This window comes from Amphiprion ocellaris, chromosome 9 (genome assembly GCF_022539595.1).
Source record: "Amphiprion ocellaris isolate individual 3 ecotype Okinawa chromosome 9, ASM2253959v1, whole genome shotgun sequence".
NCBI lineage: Eukaryota > Metazoa > Chordata > Actinopteri > Pomacentridae > Amphiprion > Amphiprion ocellaris.
Window position 1 is genome coordinate 15458171 of NC_072774.1, and position 17644 is coordinate 15475814.

The 17644-nt window shown below is 40.3% G+C and overlaps 1 protein-coding gene across 1 annotated transcript in view; it reads right to left on the bottom strand.

Annotated features, from left to right (window-relative positions):
- Positions 1-14951: 14951 nt before the first annotated feature.
- Positions 14952-17644, bottom strand: part of crppa (CDP-L-ribitol pyrophosphorylase A) — a 60882-nt gene continuing 58189 nt past the window's right edge. Inside the window, exon 10 of the mRNA XM_023299736.3 lies at positions 14952-17091. Within this exon, the coding sequence (XP_023155504.2) occupies positions 16987-17091 (105 nt within the window). The 3' untranslated portion in view covers positions 14952-16986. The remainder of the gene's footprint in view (positions 17092-17644) is intronic.

A 17644-nucleotide genomic window follows, 5' to 3' on the forward strand; every position in this document is an offset into this window, starting at 1 on the left:
AAGCACCATATTTTGTAGAAACACATGATTCCTTTGGATTTCATTAGTATATTTTTAAATTTTTATATACTATTTGTAGTTTGTACATTTTGTATCCATGATTTTATATAATGTCTTGTCTATCTTCCATTTACTCCTTTCTAAGAAGCATTTTATTTGTACCTGTGAGTCTTTATTGAGGATCTGTGTCCATCATCTGTGTGCAAAAATGAACAATCAGAATCTTTTGAATAACTGTAAAAATGATGACTTTATTTGTTACTTGATTTTGTTTAAATCAGTTTCCTTTGAATTTTCATGAGTGTTTTTTTGTCTGTGTGTGCTCCCCAGCAGATTCAAGGGGTCACACATAAGCATAGCGATCATTTTACTGGTCAACATCAGGTCCATTTAATAGAGATGGAAAGAAGCTGGGATTTCTGGGGGAGTTTGAAACTGATCCCTCTCTCCCTTGTAAAAGTTGCACACTTAACTGGACGCATGCGAGGAGGTGAAATTGATCGTAGCAGAGTGGGTGTGAAATATATGCGCAGCCCTCGGCCACCTGGAGGTGCACGTACATGTGTACACGTGTGTGTGTGTGTGTGTGTGTGTGTGTGTGTGTGTGTGTGTGTGTGTGTGCGTGCATGGAAATGTGAGGGACATCTAAGACACGATGCAGGCTCCACGCACTGCTGAGAGCTGGAGGTGAAGTGAGGAGCAATAACCCCAGTAACTTCTATGGCTCAAATTCGAGGTGCATTTTTAAAGAGGCCTCCCACACAGCTATCACCACGCTCACCACCGAAGACGCTAATTATCAGCTTGGTGAGCCCTGAGTTCTCCTTAGAGCCTCAACCTCATATGTCATCAACAGACGGACGACCATGTTCCTTCTTAAGAATGGGAACGCTATCGTAAAAGCCTTGATGACATAAAACAAAGCGATTGGCTTTGACATGGGAGGAGATTTTAGCTCATTTGGGGTTTTTCAAAAAAGGGAACCAGTTCTGAATTGATCCTGTGCTTTATGGCCTGCTTCCCCCTCTGCGCTAGGTCGCTGGATTTATTTCTGCGTCTGCACAGCAGGACATAAATCATCCTCGGACGCTCTTTCTTCTGCTCCCTCTTTCTTTTCTGCTCCCCTCTTTCCTTTCACTCTCTGAAGTGAGGGATGTGGCTGTCTGCAGCGCAGAGTCCGGCTCTCTCCCCTCCGGAAGAATTAGGCCCGCAGACATTACCACATTGTATTTTGCGGTGCATAGTTTTTCAAAAGGGGGAACCAGTCTTGGCTCCACCACAGTCCCCATTCTGCGGGCCCCTCAGGCCTCTTTCCCTCACTCTCTAATTAGATTAGCCGGGTCCCCAATCTGGCAACCCAGGGCTCCAATCTGGCAATCCGGCTACCTTTGCGGCAGAGCAATATCTGGTCTTAAGAGGAGGAAATGACCTAAATGTTGGTCAGTATGGTATTCTGTTACACCCAATGGTGTGCTGACAAAACAACTTGGGTAATGAAGACGTTAGAGGGCAAAGGAGAGAGAAGGAAAAAGAAAAAGGATTTACAACCGAGCTCTATGAAAAGTGCTGGGCCAACCGAAGGCTTGTGGTCAGGACAGCCATTTTGGGAGGAGAGCTGGCAGCTGAGGGAGTCATCACAGGTCGATTCAGCTCCAAAACAGCCAATTAGGCGCTCAGGGGCTTGTTGCATTTCAATAAATATCACCCGAGCATGTCGCTACTTGGAGGCGTACGGTTAATTTGCAATGAAAAGCAAAAATGGATCTTTCAGTCAGGTTGAATGCTGAAGTTGCTGAAATATTACCGGCCACTTTCTGTCTGTCTCCTCTGCCTGCTCTGGTGCATCAGCATCTTCAAGTGTCTGAGCAGAAGGTTGTAAAATATCACAGTGGCATCGGAAAGGAGGTGGTCAGGCCAACCGCTGACGACAAAGTCCAAGCCGAGGGTTTGAACAGTTGAGGAGCCAGAGAGTCTTACAGGACACTGTATTTCTGTCAGTACAAATGCTTAACTCACTGCCAAGGAGATTAAGAAATATAAAGAAAACATAAAGTGAGTCCGCGCATTAAAAAAAAGAGAAAAAAGTAGTTAAAACTGAGTACGGATAGTCAAGCGGTACAGAGCTTCCCGCAGCGAAACACGTGTGGACAAGACTAATCCAGCGGTGCACTAAATTCCACAGCCAGCCATCTAGATGGGACGTGACAGTATAAAACAGAAGAGGACGTCTGGAGATTTCACTGACAGGAAGTGAGTGCTGTGAATGATTCGGTCTCATAAATCATTTTTGGGGGAGAGATGCAGGGAGCTTCCAAAACCCGCAGTCTGTTTCATGCACAGCCGATGATTTGATCCCTCAAAGGTTGCTGCTGCTGGTGTGTGTGTGTGTGTGTGTGCGCGCATCGCAGCTCCCACGCTACAACACAAATCAAGATGTTAAGGCAGGTCACGATGACTAACTTGCTGTTGTTGTGTTTGAGGTTTTCGTTGCGGAGAAAATAGTTACAATCCTTCACCGTGGCCCGGAGGGAGCCGAGGCTCGGAGCTGGAGCCTGCTGAAAGGGGGGAGTCCTGAGTCATGATCATGGGAAAGATCAAGAGGGAATTTGTCTCTACGGTGTCGTTAGTCTGTGAATGTGTGTGTTTGTGTGAAACAGGGAGAGCAGCTGACTTTGAGAATATGTTCACAGTAATTCAGATAAATTTGAAAACAAATCACTTGTTCTTTGTTATGGGCCATCCATTCACAACAAGATTCAGTTTTCAAGACCTGAAAGGTTCCTATTTTTCAAAGAGTTGGTCTCATATTGAGTTTTTTTTTTTTAAACAGTGGACCTAAATGCTCAATACTGAGAAAGGCTGGTGAAAGTCAACTAGTATTTTACTGGGTAAAATTCACCTACAATACAGGCAAAAACTGAGATCGAGGTTTACAAGGGTCGTTTTCAGAATAACCAGCCTAGAACACTGACGTGAAGAGCACAAAGACAATCTGGCAGTTACTCTGGGAACAGGCTGAATATATGCTGAGGGAACTAATGAGTAAAGTGGATGCAGGTGAGCAGAGAGGCAATGACGCTCAGGTGGTGAAGGAAAGTAGGACAGCTGAGAGTTGGAGGAAGGAAACGGGCAACCAGCCACAGAATCGACTACTGAGAAGCAGAACTGTGACAAGACAACATGCAACACAGGTGCATTTATGTCAAGAGAGACGATGTGGGGAATACTGCAGAAATGGTTGCTGTTATCTTGCAGTGTTGAGGTTATTTGCATTCATAGTGTGTGCATGTGTCCAGGGGGGCAGAGACGTGTTGAGGTCAAAACGTGAGCACACACACCCCTGGAACTTCTCACAGTCCAGCTATGTCTGGATCTGGACTTTTATTGACTGTGTGGACACTTGCCATTCAATTCAATTCAATTCAATTTTATTTATATAGCGCCAATTACAGTCCACCTACCATGTGCTGATAATTTTCAAAATAAAATATAACTTGTATTTGTCTTCCGTATTAGCAACATATCAACTACCATTCCCATAAATTGGCTATTCTTGTATTAACTTTCTAATTAGGTTAATCGTAAGCACAAACTTTACTACATTTTTACTGCAAATCACCTCATTTTGTGGTTTCAACCAGACAACACTAAACCACACAATCAACTTCCTTACGTACAGTCCCCAGAGAGAGGTCTGTGTCTGCATCTGTGGCTACTTTGTTCGGATGCATCAGTGCAATAATGTGTACTTTTCAGGTGAATTTTGATTTTTTTATATTTTTTTTTGTCTCACTCGTATCAAATTGCGGCTCATAACTTCTACTGCAATCAGCCACAAAGAGGCGATTGAGGTATTTTGGTTTCACTTCTGGACAGCTGTCATAGGTTCACATACAGTCTGTGAATGCACCCCAATAATGATCCCACAGGAGCACCCAGCAGCACTTCTTCTATATCTTGATCGCCTGTACTGCTTAAACAGATGACCAACAATGTGTTCATTAATGTAAGTGTATTTTTAAACTTTGGACAGAGTCAGTTTTACCTGCTGTTAGGTGAGTTATTATGGGAGGACAGTTTCTACATCTTTTAGGTGATACTGAGCAGGATTTTTCCAAGTGAACAGTGTTGCTTTCTTTACTGTATGCTGCCAAAAATAGATTGTCCATCACTATTAAAAAACAAAAAGCTAACCAGACATGTAATAATATGAAAACATTGAAGGTTATTACTTAACTTTATATATGAGGGTCAGTCTGGTCAGTCTGTGACATCCCCAGAGCAGTGTGTGTTCACATGTCTGTTTGTGTGGGTGAGATCTGTAATGGATGGATGTCCTGTCTCGCCCGACAGGGGTGGGCTTGATTGAGCAGCGTCGGAGGAGTTGAGGAGCAAAGAAAGCAGCCAGGAGACGGAGGCAGAGAGGAGACGCTGAGCCCTGCTGATATTCCATCGTCTGAATCACGAACAGACCTGCAACATGGCTGTCAGCATGATGGAGACCTTATCGAGGAGGGGGGCGAGCTCGCAGCACCGACGTTCAAATTCACAGCTGCTTCCAACTAACTCGCCTCTGCATCAGTTTCAGCTCAAGTCACTGAACTTTGTAGATGTCAAAGGAAAAAGAAGTGTTTCTTAACTCAAGATAAGCCATCTTTTTGTACAACATCTCATTTTTCTCAACTATCTTGTATATAGCAAATGTTACAGTAGCTGACTGAGGAAGGAAGTGTTCTTTCTTCCCTTGTGTCCATCTGTACTATCTTCTTTGTTTTTAAAATTATTACCTTCTTTCTTTTCCTTTTTCCTTTTTCTTACCTATTTTTTCCTTCCTTCCTCCCTTCCGTCCTCTTTCCTTCCTTGCTTCTATTTTTCCTTCCTTCTTCAATGCTTCCTTTCTTTTTCTTTTGCCCAAACATTCTTTTCTTTTGTCCATCTTTACTTGCTTCGTACCCTTCAGTTTTCTTCCTTCCTTACTATTTCCATCTTTCTTTCCTCCTTTTCTTCTGTAATTAATTCTTTTATTTGTTCCTTTTTCCTTCCTTTCCTCCTTCTTTCCTTACTTGCTTCTATTTTTCCATCTTTCCTTCTACACTCCCTTATTTTGCTTGCTTCTTTCCTTCCCTCATTCTTCCCTAGTTTCCTTGGTTGCTGTTGTTTTCCATCTATCTTTCCTTCTACATTTCCTTCTTTCATTCCCATTTCCTACCTTGCTTTCTTTCTCCATTGTTTCTTTCTTTCCTTCTTTTATTCCTTCCCTCTATATTTCCCTCTTTTCACCTTTCCTTCTTTCATTATCACCTTTCGTTTTCTGCTTCTGTCTTACCTTTCTTTTTCCTTTCCTTCTTCCTTCCATTCTTCTTTCCTACTTTCTTCACTTATTTCATCCTGTCTTCCCACTTTCTTTGTTTGCTTGATCAAACTGTCTTGTTCCTTCCTTCCTTTTCTCAGTTTTTGCTCTCTTAACCCTTGCTTTGATTAGTTTCCTTCCTTTTTAATTTCTTCCTTCTTTCTTTATGTTTGGCTTCATTCCATCCTCATTCTCTCACGTCTCCCAGTCGTTTCGCTACAGTTTTCTATTCAAATATTGTAAATAAACAGCTTTCACATTCCCTCGGTTGTCCCTTTTCACCTGCTCACCATTTTGAAGATCTTAGTTTGTAACGGCAAGAACAGAAGAAAACCCACAAACACACACATATACAGAGGATGAGTCATTCCCTCCTGTTCTGATGGAGCACCCATTAACCCACAGCACCCAGCCGCCTCCAAACACAAATAATCAGGGCTGATGTGCGATCACGTCCTCCCACTGCCATAATTGTAGATAATTGTTGGACCTAATTTGGACTAATTCACCGTATTGCTAAACTCTGTCTTACATCTAATCCACCCTTTTGGCACCGGTAATGTAGACAAGGTTTGGATCTAAGTTCTGCTGACTGATAACATTAGTCAAGAAAGCTTCTTGGCTGAAGTTGGCTAAAAATTAGGTACATTATTCAGGTTCTGTGCTCTACAGCTCTACAGCCACACTTTGTTCAGCCCATTTCATGCTAGTTCCAAGCATCAAACAGCAGACTAAGCTAGCAAATAGCCAGTTCAGAAAGTGCAATATCAAGCAACAGAGCAGATGCATTCTGGTACCTTATCCTACCATACTAGATAGGATCCCAAAAAAGGATTTATGTCTCAATATGTAGTATATAAAATATAATATGCACAGTCGAATTTTGTATTTTGCAAGCCAGCACATACATCATGGCATCTCTGCAGTGGATATATGAGTGAGATGGTCAAAACCTAAGGTGCAATATTATGAAGAAGCAGCATGTCCCAGTTGTAACCATACTGCATGCAATAGTATGTAATTGGTAAGGACAGCTGCAGTATGTACTGAAAGTAAAAAGACAAAGTATGCAAATTGGAAGGCAGATAGTATTTCCTCCAGGAATTAGTAGAGACCAAAAACAGAGCAAAAAGCGATAAGGACTTCATTCATTAGACATGAATTAAATCAATGTTAATATTGTTCTGTGGCTACAAGTACAAGTGTCAACAGGAAAACAGCTGTAAGTAAAAACAACTTTTTACACTATTAACATATCAGGACTTGGTGTTTTTCAGCTTTTTATAGCATTTTTTTCTACCCTTTAGGGACCAAGAAAGTGTAGGTCACAGCTTTAAACAAAGACCTAAGACTTTTTCAGTTACAGTTCACATTAAAAAATAGTTTTCAATCACAATATGATATGTTAGTCTGACTCACGGGATGGTTTGTTTTGAACAATCTGGTGTCATAAATGGAAAATTGTTTGGAAAACGGCAGAAATTTATTTTTAAAAATATTGCTCAGGTGATTGGATGGAACATCTGTCTATCACTACATACCTAGCGAGATCACACCCAATACATGGCAGCAGCTGCTAACAGGTCTTCATAGGATGAAATCCTGGCAGGACAGATTTTCTTACAATCTTTTGAATCCTGCAAGTACCTGCTTCACAACAGGTGCTATTTGCTCATTACTGGTTATTTGCAAATTAGAATTTTACACACAAAATATTTCAAATACTTGTCAGATATTGCTAATATCATTGTCTTCCGTCTTTTAGTCGTTGAAGAGCATCAAAAGAGAAAACTACTATTATTTTACTGCTGACATTTCTTTACCCCAACTAGTAGTAAAACTGTTTTTTTTTCCATTACAACACACCTACATTAAACTAAGTACAGGCTTTGAGTGATTGTCCCACTAATAATACCGTAGGACATTACTCACTGTAATACTCATATATCCTGTCTTGGATGACTTTTGCTACACTGGACCCAAATCTTGCTGCTGCTCACAGATGTTACCTCTGTGGCAAGGAAAAACCTTGATTTCAGGCTACTGACTAAAACCCTTCATCTGCAGTGAGCTGTGGCAGAGCTTCACAACATTGCCACTCAACACCAGGTTGCTCACCACACAGCTGTGGTTCACCACAGCCCCACCGTGGGCCCCGGGACCTGTCCACATTTGCACACCGTGGGGAGCCGTGGCCCAGGCTGCAGCGGGCAGAGCGTCAGATGAAGCCTCACACTGACTGACTGCATCTCCATTTCTAGCAGGTTGTTTCAGACGTAGCTGTCAGCGAGAGATCCCACGTCCTGCTGAGTCTCATTTTTAAGGCGAGCCTCAGCTGTGTGTGGAGCAGTGACAGCTCGGAGGGGGAGAAATGTGGAATTCATTTGGCCCTCAGGAGCAGTCAGCTCTGGGAGGTGGAGAAAATATGTGGGAGTGGGTGCGGGGGCCGCAGAAGACAGCACAATAAAAGACATACAATAGAGTGAAATGTGCCAATTTCTACTGTTGTGTGGTAATTGAACACTGACTCGGGATGACTGAATGAAAGTTTTTCCCTCACAGACTTCATTCCTGTCGTCAGTTTTAATGCTGCAACATTTGTCTGTTTGTTTTCCAGAAGCAACATGATTAACATTTGCAGTAGCCTTTGCTGCCTTTAAGTGCCATGGGAGATTACATAATTATACACTGAAAGCCTGTTAGTCAAGCATTCCTGGGTTTTGTCATAGCGGCTTTCAAATGCACAGATTTCCCTTCAGTCTCAAGTGCAGTATAACAAAATCTAAGTAGCATTAATATACTTATCTAAAGGAGCTACTGCAGGTTCTGTCTGTTTTACAGTCACTTTATCTTGCCAAATGCAAATTTTTAAAGAATCTTTTACATAATAATCATTTATACTAACACTTTTATTTAGAACCTTAGATTTAGAAAATACTGGTATCAAAGAAAACTATGAACACTTTCAATTCCAATGCAGTGCACCCTAAATGATCTGTAATCATGCTGGAGTTGAATTATTTAAAAAGACATAAAACCAACAGAAAATTTAGTTTCATCATAGCCAGGAAAGAAATAAATCATTAATTATAACCACTGAAGGATTTGTCCAATATTTAACATTTCTTTTAATAGTAATATTACAAGTTATTAACATTTCTTTAGCAGTTTCTAAAAAAAAAAATCCTGAATATCCTGTTTTTATGTAGATTCTGCTCTCTACCATTAGATTCCTTTTTATATCAGTGCACAAATACAAGTAATTTGCATATAACCAAATATAATTTTTTCTAACTCACGCCTGCACTTGAACGTAGCATAAAGCCTAATCCATGTCTATCTGTCTCAGGGCTCATAGGTTCTGTTTTTCTGTTTTCTCAGGCGCATCATCGTGTTTAACACAGGCATGTTTTTCCCTCCCATGGATTTTCCCAAGATGACTGTATTATGTATGTAAACCTCCTCCAGACCACAAAAAAAAAAAAAAAAAAAATCACAGCTTAACTCCTCAATCCCTGTATAAACTCATTTGTCTCCAGGCTGACATCATTCCAACGTGTTTACACTACAGCTTCTCGGCACTGCGATTGTTTCAGCATCCAGATGTTCCTGGAGTTTGATGTGCAATGTGAATTTTATAGCACCCTCTGTTGTAGTAATTGTCATTGTATGTGTGACTGCAAACTTGCATGCAGTTGGTTGTGTTTGGTGGTCGGGCTGCGGAGTAGTTGTTGTAAATCTGCAGTGAAATGTAAAAGTAATCGCCACCAGATGGCACTATTGTCTGCAGATGTTCCTCTATGAGCTCAGGTGTTCTAATGTGAAGTGACTTCCACTGCTGCAAACATTTACGTTAGTTACACTGTTAGACGTGGTGGGAGGACATCAAAACCCCACTGCATTAAAATTTAAACTACAGCAGCACAAACAGATGAGGAATCCAAATGATGTCCAACAGATCAGAGGGAGTTTACCAGTGAGGATACCAGACTTTGTGGGTTTGCAGTGACTTGAGGTCAAATTCCTGAACACCTTGTACTCGTGCCTGCACTATGTGCACTTGGCATCCCACCTTATGGAGCTTCCTGACTCGTCTACACTCCTCATATTTTTAGTCTGGTCCTTTGACCCCTTCGCTCTGTTTGTTTTCTAGTCTCCAGGAAGAAGAGCTTTCTTGTGGTTTCTCTCTATGTGCCCGGTGTTAGGTGTTGCAGACACGGAGCTGATGCTTTTATTGTGATCCAGATTTTGGAGTCCTTCAACCAGGATGAACTCGGACACCTCAAAACTAAATTTAGGGTTGTTGCATTTATTCTCAGGCACACAGAAAACCTATAGGTATAAGCACATAGGTCGTTGTGAGCTCAGGACAAGCTCTATTATAATACCAAGGCCATAATCAGAGCTGTGGTTTGCTAGTCAGCGAGATGGCGAGGCCTGGCAGACCTACAGAGGGATCTGGCTTTGGTCTTCCACTCTGCAGGACCAGCGGCAGCACTATCTAAACAGCATTAGCCAAGGCTCGTGGCTCTGGTTAGCTTTAAGCCAACTGGGACTCCGACAGAACACATTATAGCAGAACCCTCTGGCAGCACCTACTGCCACAGCATTAGAGGTTAGTCCCAGACTGAGGGAATTACAGAGATGGGTATTGTTTCTTCTCAGATTTCCAAAACATGACATATGTTTCTAAGAAGTGTCTACAAAATGATGACCATCTCAGATCAGAGGATTGTTTTCATTGCCTGCACTTAAATCCAAGACTCATCTTTTCTGTTCACTTCACAAAGTTTGGTGTGGAAAAAGTTGATCATAAAAGAACACAAACCAAAACACAGCTGAGGCCTATTAAACTATTTATCTTCTTATTTATGTTACAACTTAAATGATTGCAACCTCATTATAAATACACCCTTTTCTGCAAATAATGAAAACTTCTATTTTGTTTTTTACATATTTACAAGTTATGATTCTAGATTACATTTAACAGTTTCTCTTTCTGTAATTGTATTTGACTAAGCTGACAAACGTTTTGGTGGTCCGTTGTTCCCACTTCCCAGAGAACTACTTAACAGACAGTTATTTATTTATATGTATACATCTGTTTGAATGGACCACATCCATCAATCAATAGAAAAAATAACTCTAAAGTTATTCTAAAAAGGTTCATTTTCACCAAGACAGATGTTACAAACAGTCTAAATTAGGGTAAAATGATGCATGCTGTAAAACTCAGTGCACAGACCAATACTGTACACAGTCATCAAGCAAAAAAATGTCATACCATAATACAGAACTGTTACCAATCACAACAAGGTCCAGTTGTTTAACAAATACCACAAAACTGTTTATATGTCCAAGTTTTAAAATGCCCTTTCAGCACCTTAACAAACATCATTTCATGTAGGTTTGGAGTCAGCTTTAGCAGACTATGCATTATTATACTAACAAACTTCAGAAGTTCTTCACTGGATAGTAGACTAAATCCAACATGGCCTCCTAGTGGAGGAAGAAATCTACATCCCCACTGAAGTAGTCCAATAACCACTTGTCCACTAGATGTCACTATAATCAAAGAAATTAAGTACATTCACAACTTCTCTAGGTTTGTTCTTCCATCAAGCCTTGACTTCTCCCTGAAGGTTTGGTCACCACTTGCTCATCCATTACAACCTGAAAATCCTTCTTTACACTTGTTTAAGTTCTGCTTCTCACACCTAAATCACTTTACCATCCCCTGTAGTTTCATTCTGCTGTTAAAAGAATTTTCTTCGGAATCGATAGTTTTATCATCTTGTCTTGGATTTCAAATGATCTTGTCTACAAAAGAAAAACAGGAAACATCCACATTTGTCAAGCTGCTATCCTTATCCTGAACCATGATCATTTCCAAGGAAACATAACAGTGACAGGCAAGTACTGGGTCTAAAGAGGAGACAGTACAAGAAAATACAATTTGAAGCTTGTGTGAATTTTCAGCAGTACAGTGCATTAAGCTGTAGTTGACAAAAGACATTTAAAAAATACTACAAGCAGTCACTTTTGTCACAGTGACTTGGTGGTTAGCACTGTCGCCTCAAAGCTCAAAGATCCCTGGTGCGTGTCCTGGCCTGGGCCTGGGATCTTTCTGCATGGAGTTTGCATGTTCTCCCTGTGCATGTATGAGTTTTCTCCAGGTACTCCGGCTTCCTCCCACAGTCCAAAAACATGCTGAGGTTAACTGGTGATTTAAATTGTCCGTAGGTGTGAATGTGAGAGTGCATGTTTGTCTCTCTGTGTAGCCCTGGGATAGACTGGCGACCTGTCCAGGGTGTCCACTGCCTTCACCCCAAGTCAGCTGGGATAAACTCCAGCAAACAATGCCTTTCACATCACCCACAGCGATGTGATTATCATTATAAGAATAGTGATTAGTGCAACTTTAAAAAAAGTAATAAAAATCAATTTCATTTTACCTTGTTAAAATTTAAATATCACGAGAAAACAAGCAGTCAACATCATGGCTGAATATTTCCACCTTGAAACTGCAATGCACTGATGACAGTTTCAAAAACAGAGATTCAGACTTACAGGGTTTCATATGTAACAAACCCAAAGAAACAATCCTGTTAACATGAAGGACAGCATCACTATTCTTCTTTAGACTCTGAACCATTCCAATATTGAGCCTTACCATTGTGTCACATAGAATAGAATGTTTGAGCAGAGTTATAGATGAGCTGGTGTGCTTGAGCTGCAGCATACAGAGGGGGACTTCACAGGTCTGCACATTCTACAGGAGGCAATGGTGCAGACTTACTTTTAACCCATTTTAAAGTAGGAAGGGATTCTTCTTGTGGAAATAACTTCTATATTGGCAACTCTGATATGAGGCATTGAGTTTTTAGGGGTTTAATCAATAACTGGTGAGGGAATATAAATCCAAAAGAGCCCCAAATCTGTCTGAAGCATTTCTGGTTTTAAGGTCAGTGCAGACAGATTAATGCCCTTCACACTGACACACAGGTGTGTAGTCACAAGAGAAAACTGGGTCTGTGAAACAAAATAAATAAAAGTAAAACCTGGACGAGTAGGTAAAAAAAATACAGAATGCAAATACTCTCGTCCATTCATGATACTGAGGAGCAAATTTAAATACAAGAAATATATTTTAAAGTAAGTACAGATCCCAAAGTTTCCAAATGCACCAAATATACTAAGATTAATGTTAACATTGATATAAAATGGTGCACAAGAAAAACAGAGCATTTCAGTTTGCTGACAAGTTAATGAAGAACACATAATCCAAAAAGGAAATATGTGCATTGCTGAGTCTACAGAACATAAATTATTAATTATGGATTTAATAAAGAGTTTGAATAAGCTGATATTGTCAGACAATGATGATGACAATAAATTTAACAACCTTAAAACTACCTAAAAAAGAAAACTATTAAGGGTTTATTCTATTGTACTCTGACATCTACATATTGTATACAATAATGCTGATCATAGCCAGATCTCAATTCAGTTTAATAGTTTATACTTTTGTTAAAAAAAGCTCTTCACCACAATCAATACTCCATCAGAAGTGAATATATTCTATAATATTTGTGTTCACCACATCATATCAGCTCAGGAGAGGATTAAGGGTTTCATTTCTGCACTTTTTTTGCCCCATTAGTAGTTTTGTAGCCTTCATCACGTCACTGTAGGTTACAATCTCCACAGAAATCCCTGAAATATAAGTATATGTATGAGGAGTTCATTACAGGAATCTGAACGTAAAGACGAAGCTTCTCTTGCCTCAGGCAGCTCTCTATCAACAGCTGGAATTCCACCGAGCTGCAGAGTACGAAGAAATGCAGGAAACTGGAGATGCCCTGGAAGTGTGGGAGAGGTGTTCGCAAAGCGCCGAGGCCTTTGTGGCGATCTTAGGAATGTTCCGGCATCAACACTTTTAAAGACTCTTTGATGTCCACGGCATCTTTTTCTTCTCACCACTCCTGTGACAAATGCATGAGCCTGAGGACGGCTGCATGCACGTATAGGAACGTACTCGGTGCTTGAGCACAGACACACAAAGTTCGATGGGTTTTTATGTGGTTTACCTCAGACTTTCTCCCTCTCCGTCATTACTGCCCTTTAACTTCGCTACATCCTGCTTTCCCTCTTCAAACTGATTTATATTCAACATGACATAAATATCAGCCTTGTTGGTTCGCCTTAGGTTTGATTTATGTTGAATTTTAACAAGAACAATACGTAGATGTAAAGAAAACATGAAAGAACTTAAAGCATGAACACTACAGCATCACAGCAGTTAGTCTAGCTAAGACTGAATGCCGGCTGTCCTCTGTATATACGCAGTGGGACTGATTGGTGAAATCAGTGGCAGCTGTCCAGACAGGTGAGTAATCAGAGAAGGGAAACTCAGTGAGGCCAGCCAGAGAGAAGCTCTGTGGAAAAATCCACACTGGAGATGGGAAAAGAGGTGAAACAGTGAAGAGGCGCCATGAAAATGTGTAACATAACTGAAAACCTCCAATGAGAACATTGGCTTCCACCAGCTAGTCCACTGATTTCAATTCATATTGGTTACAGTGAAGGGTGATATTTTTTGATACATTTTTTGAGATTGTCACCCAACTTCACCCCGCTTTAAAGTGCAGTTTAGCATCTTTCAGCTCACTGTTTTGGTTGTACACACCACAACTTTACACTGGATTCAGACTACCCAGTATTGTGAAGAAAACCTGAATAAGTTGTTTGGTGGCCATGTACACAGGTGGATGGGTAAAAATGTGTTAAATTACAACACAGTAAACAATGGCCCTTAAGATGGATGTTGAGAAAAAAATAAGAAGACAACAAATCTTCAGTTTTGATGATGATGAGTTTGGTTGATGGAAACCCTTTGTTTTCCAGTTAAGGTGAAACAACTTAGATATTTGGTATTTTTATCTGAGTAATGTCTTAATGAGTAACCAATTAAAACAAGTGTATTGCTTTATTTTCTGTTATTGGGCTCAATTAATTAATCAAATAATAAAAGTGTCTCTGTAATGCGCTAAAACAAGCAATTACAGGAAAAACTAGTTTGTTTGTACTAATTTTCTGTTTCTAGAAAGGCACCAGAAACTGAAAATCTTTCGCTGCTTTAACTAGAAAGCAACATGAATTGAATCCTTCATCTATTTCCAACTTTGGCATGAAGTGACCGAGCCTCTGTATGTATTCCACAAGAACTTCACTTCTTAACTTCTGTAAGAAAAACATGCTACAGATCTACCTGGAGGACGAACCAAGGTCACTGCAGGGTCTGCTGCTGTTCTAGCTGGTTCACTGCAGGAAACAGGAGCCTCTTCTGCACTGAGATGCTTCACTGAGGGCTTTGTCATGCATGAGCTACCACACAGACAAGCAGAGCTTCACATAACTTCAGTGATTGATTCCAGCTCCTGAAAACAGCACAGTTAGGAAACGGTTTCTTCCAACTCGCCTAAATACTTGGAGGCAGCTAAAACGCGAGTGAGGAAAAGACTAAGCTGCAGTGAATAAAACATTTTCTGGAATGAGCACAAATATAGCAGATTATTATTAAAAAAAAAAAAAAAAAAGATCATCATGTCACATTTATTGTTTTAATGGCATACAAATATATAAGCACCCTTATATTTGGGCTGCAGCTTCATCCTGTGGCAAAAGCAGCGGTTTTGACACCCAGTTTTATGGCTTATGCAGTGTAATTCAAATTTCCACAGTAATACGTCAATGCGATGTGGCCTCTTAATGCAGGTCCATGACAACCACAGAAATAATCACTCTTTTAAAACAACTGCAGATTAAAAAATGAAAACCACCAATGAAATGATCCAAAGCTTGACATGTCTTTGTTGTCAGTGCCACAGAACTCCAGAAACTACACACACATCAGTGAGTCACACCGAGCAAAGACATTCTTCTTCCATACCATGAACACACTGACTGTAGTTCACTTTGATTCAGTCCCACACACGCTATCCTATTGCTGTAAATACTAACACACTAAATTTGCATCAATCAGCTGCAACACAGTCCTTTTAAAGATGTTCAGTAGAAGCAAATGGACAAGACAGAGACCAATGCATTGTTGCCGTTGGTCTTTTGGTTCTTAATCATCAAACTTATGATGTCCAGCCTTCTTTGACACACCGATAAACTTTGAAAATAACTTTCTTGAAGAGGATAGACCAAAACCTGCATGAGTGGTGGCATAAAACTTGTGTTAGAACAGGTATTTCTGCAACATAATGCCACAAGCAATATAAATGATTTATAAACTCTTTCCTCGTGTGCTTTCTAGGAGTGATTTTTTTGCTCAGCTTTCAATCTAACTTGCCAAACAACAAAAAACTGAAGTAAATGTTTGAATTGTACCTCTTCTGTAGATTGTCTCTTGAGTCCTTTTATTTTCTATTTATTTTAGAGCTCCTACTGATACACTGAGGCTTAATTTCGGAAAAAAAAAACAGCATAACTAGTTAAACAGAAAACATATCTCAAATCAATACAAAAACAAGCCAGCAAAAAGCAGCTTTAAATGCATGTTTACTATGCGATACAACTCTCCATCAATGATCGCAGGTATGGAGAAGCTTTCCCAACAACGGTGGAGAGGAGATCTAACTTTCTCTGTCATTTGCTGTTGCTGAACCCCAAAACTTCTCTTTAAATCCCTTTAAATTGTGGTTTATTATAGCAAAGATGCTGGTACACCTTTTACTGCCACTACCATATGTTTAGCAGAAACCCTAAACGAATTAGTCTAAAGTCACGTAAACACAAAAAGCTGGTATTTGCAGCATATTAAATTATTTGCACCGGATTATTTTATACTGAAATGAAAACAACGGCAGACCAGCATGCACCTGCCCATATTCATAGGATTTCTTAAAATAGAACTATATCAACTGGCAACTCTTGCACAAAAACTGTTTGGGAAAATGAAGTTAGCCTACCATTATTAGATGACATACCATGTTGGTTGCTGGGCTGTGATACACAAACTGTCATTTGCAAAGTGTATAGTTGACGCTTATTAGTTTGAAGCCAACTTCAAGTAAATATTCAGTAAATGTTAAATGAGTTAGAACTAGAATTCAGAGTTATAGAAACATGGGGGTGTTCACAGGTAGTGTGTCTCTTTCACTGCCACAAATAATTAATCCTGGAAGGTTTCTGATGTAGTACTTTTGATGTTAGTGTAATACCAGATACTGTTCAACCAACCAATCAATCTGGAGTCTACAGTCCTAGTTACTATGGAAGAATGAGGGGCCATCGGTAAAAAATTTGGGTGTTTACCAGGCAGGAAGTATCCAACAAAAGGTGATACTGAGCTGCATCACGGGAAATATAGGATTCTGGCGCATACATGGAACCAAAAGTCAGAATGTCTCGGCCTTTGCTGCTTTGATTTCGACAATTCTCTTTTTACGACTGTCCTCAGAAAGTCCCCAGTGCCTCATTTTGGGACTATTCCATGAACCTTGCAGTCACTGATGCAAGGTTTAAGAGATTTTGGAGAGAAGAAGAAAATCATTGTCTCAGCCCGTCTCATCTCAGTAGTATTTGTGAGTCATAGATCGGGGATTTTGTGTTGGTGCTGCTTGCCTTCACGCCTGTAGAAGCTGCCCCACCAGAGCAGGGCTCCTGTCCCGGATCAGGGCTGACGCGATCTCAGCGACCCTCAACACCGACCTCTCCCAACGCTCAGCCTCCTGAAAGAGAGGAAGGGGAGGGAAAAGGAGAGACAGTGAGGTCATTTGTTAAAGAACATAAAATTACACAAAGACACGATAGCAAAACGCTGCCAATGTGAGTAAAATCCTGCAGTAATAAACGAAGACATCCACAGACAAACTCATTTTTGTTCACTTTTATCTTTCCTCTCACGAGTCACGATTCCATTTGAGTCATCCAAATGTTTCTATACCGCTGTTTCAGCCAGCAGCATCCAGTTAGCATTAGCAGCCAGTTCAAACCAGCAGGAAACAAAGTTAAAGCAAACCCATGTTGTTCCACTTGTTGTAATAATTAAAGCAAGAAACACTGAAACAGAGGAAGGAGTTACAACATCGATGGTTTGGCTTCACTCTGAGCTGTACGAACCACTGGCAAATTTGATGTTTAAAATTTACATTTACGCTTCCCACAAAGATGCTCCTGATGAGAGAAAAATCCCTGCGTGAGTCAGATATACGCTCAAATGAACACCACGAACAATCTGAATCCACCAATTTTAAGCTGATAGTAAGATTCTGGAATTCTTGT